Source organism: Juglans regia, chromosome 2, assembly GCF_001411555.2.
Source record: "Juglans regia cultivar Chandler chromosome 2, Walnut 2.0, whole genome shotgun sequence".
NCBI lineage: Eukaryota > Viridiplantae > Streptophyta > Magnoliopsida > Fagales > Juglandaceae > Juglans > Juglans regia.
In genome coordinates this window covers 17419883-17422694 of record NC_049902.1, presented here as the reverse complement: position 1 = coordinate 17422694, position 2812 = coordinate 17419883, and the positions used below count along the sequence as shown (strand labels likewise).

Sequence of the window (2812 nt, the reverse complement as noted above, 5' to 3'; positions counted from 1 at the left end):
TGGGTATTTAGGGTATTAGAAGTCTCAAGTGTTAGACAAGATATTTATGGAATTTGAAGGGTTGGAATTTTTATAGATATTCTAAGATGTTCATGTGGATTGAGGTTCTGTTCGGTTTTGTAGACCGCATATAAGGCTTTTCACAAGATGGAAGGTTTAGAGTCTGGAGTTATATAAACTTACTACTGTTGCTTGTACAATTTTTATATGTATTTAAGCTTGTTTTACTAATATCACCATTTGCTTATTTTGCACAAACCCTTTATTCTTGTTATATATATATATTTTTTTTAATAATCCAAGTTGTCAGGATGCCACCTCGTCGTCGAGAAAGAAGTGTATCAGGTATGAATGCGACAAATGATGAATGGGAATGTACCACAGAACAGTTTAATCGAATGCATCCTCCCACCTTCGATGGTCGGGGCGACGCAACCTTAGCGGAAGACTGGATCCAAGATATTGAGGAGATACTCCGCATTATAAACTGCACAGACGAACAGAAGGTTCTGCCTTCTGCTTTCAAACTAACGGGAGAAACAAAAAGATGGTGGATTTCTGAAAGAACCATCAGAGAAGCGGAGGGGACAGAAATAGTCCATTGGCTGCACTTCAAGCAGATCTTTCTGGAACGCTTTTTCCCAACCTCAGTCCAAGACGACGAGGCTATGGAGTTCGCTAATTTGGTACAGGGAGCTATGACAGTACACCAGTACGCAGCTAGATTTATTGAGTTATCACACTTTCCTGCATATTTGATCCCTGATGATGAGAAGAAGGCTCGTAAGTTTGAGCAAGGGCTGGATGAAAGGATTTATGAAAGAATTGTGGGCTTTCAAATCTGGAACTTCTCAGAGTTGGTGAATAAGGCCATAGTATTTGAGCGGAGCCTTCAAAGAAGCGCAACACTGCTGGATCAGAGATAGAGGACTGCGCCTCAGGGGTCTCAATCTATGATGGATCAAGGGCCGTGGAAAAAGAGAAATGATGGGAGCAGCTCGGGGCAAAAGCAAATGCATGGAAATCAATCAAACAGCCTCTGTAAGTTTTCTAATCGTGCACATACTGGAGAGAGCAGAAGGGAAATTGGGGCGTGTTTTCGATGTGGTAAGACCGGACATCTTATCAGCGAATGCCCTTTGCTATTGACAAACAACAAGAAGCCTAACTCACATCCAGGTTCCCAACAAGCGAATCAGGGTAATAATCAACATAGAATGGGACCGACTCGAGTGTTCGCACTGACATTTGAAGATGCTGAGAATGACAACAATGAGATGACAGGTACCTCACTCTATTTCTCCCTGAAATCTTTTTTATTGAGTCGAGATTAGTTATGCTTGTATGGAACTATTCTTATAGGATAGCTTTGAATATTAAAGTTTGGTTGAGAGTAGATTTTATAAGGACTGGAAATTTGTGAATCGAGGTTATTTAGGACTTAAGCTTGGAACTTTTGATTATACTATATTGTTTTAAGAGTTCTCTATTAGTTAGTTGTAAATGCGAGGGTTAGTTATTTTCCGAGGTATGAGATTCAATGTTTTTAGGACTATAAGTTGTTAGAGTAAGCAGCGGAAGCGTGGTTTGGTGAGTGATATGATAGTTTGAAAGTTTATTTTCGTTATTTATTGAGGTTTTATATTAGGTGGAGAATTTGAAACTTATTTTTGAGTATTTAATTGTATTATTGAGGTTTATATTCTAGACTTTAAAAGGCAGTGTGTGCGAACGTGTATGGCTAGAGAAATTATGGGAGAATACGATCGACAATATTGGAGGGTTAGAATTTAGAATTTTAGGTTCGACAAATTTTGGATTATTAATTAGGTTTGAAAATATGATTGACGTTCGAGGTAGGCAAGGAATGGTTGTAGCGGATAATATTTCGACTTTGCTTTAGGTGTAACAAATTTCGAGGACGAAATTTTTTTAAGGGGGAGAGAATGTAACACCCGGACCCAATCAAGCTCAATTTTATTTTATTTATTTATTTATTTATTTTTATTTTGTTTTAGTTTATTCTATATTATTTTACTATTCTTCACACGTTTATTTTTCCCGCATGTTTTATTTTGTTTTCTTCTCTTTCGGTCATTATTTCTTAACTCCCGTAAGATTTCCTCTCGTCCACTCCATGCACACACACGACACATCCGCGCACACGTCTCTCTCTCGGCTCTCTAGGGTTTTATTTTTTTTTTGGTCATCGTTTCATCTATATATTTGCCTGTTCTTCATCCTCAATAAAAACCTAGAGTGCCGCTTCTTCTTTTTCACGCCTCAGCCTCCTTCACCGTGAGCCCTTCTCCATAGCGCAACTGTGCAGCACCTAAACCACTGTCCCAAACGAGCCAAGCTCGTATTGCAACACGGTATAACCCGTCGCGCCGCTGCACAGATCACCCACTGCACCGTAGTGCAACGCGAAGACAACCGCTCAGCATCCCAACCACTGTCACAACCGAGCCCAGCCTGAAACACTCGAACCACATCCCACACGATCGAAACCACCATGGTTGCCGCTGCTCTGCCCTGCACCTCCGCACCAAGCCGCTGATACGCATTGGGACATGAAGGACTCTGTTTTTACACGCCGAAACAAGGGAAGCATCCCCACCATGAGCCACGTCGTCAGCCCCCTCAACTTCGATGCCACTGCCATCAAAAGATGCCGAAAGACAAGCCTCCACCTTCAGACACTGCCCAGGTCGACGCCCAGCTCCCAGACCGTCGCAACCATGGCTGCCCCACGGTGAGTTTTCGTCCTCTTTCATGCCGAGCTATCTCTCCATCCCTCTCTCTTTCTACA

The 2812-nt window shown here is 41.7% G+C and overlaps 1 protein-coding gene across 1 annotated transcript; it reads left to right on the top strand.

Moving 5' to 3' along the window:
- The first annotated feature begins 347 nt into the window (after nucleotides 1–347).
- Nucleotides 348–926, top strand: LOC109004975. Its single transcript, XM_018983709.1, has one exon. It carries the CDS (start codon nucleotides 348–350, stop codon nucleotides 924–926), a length of 579 nt encoding a protein of 192 aa, XP_018839254.1.
- The last annotated feature ends 1886 nt before the right edge of the window (nucleotides 927–2812 follow it).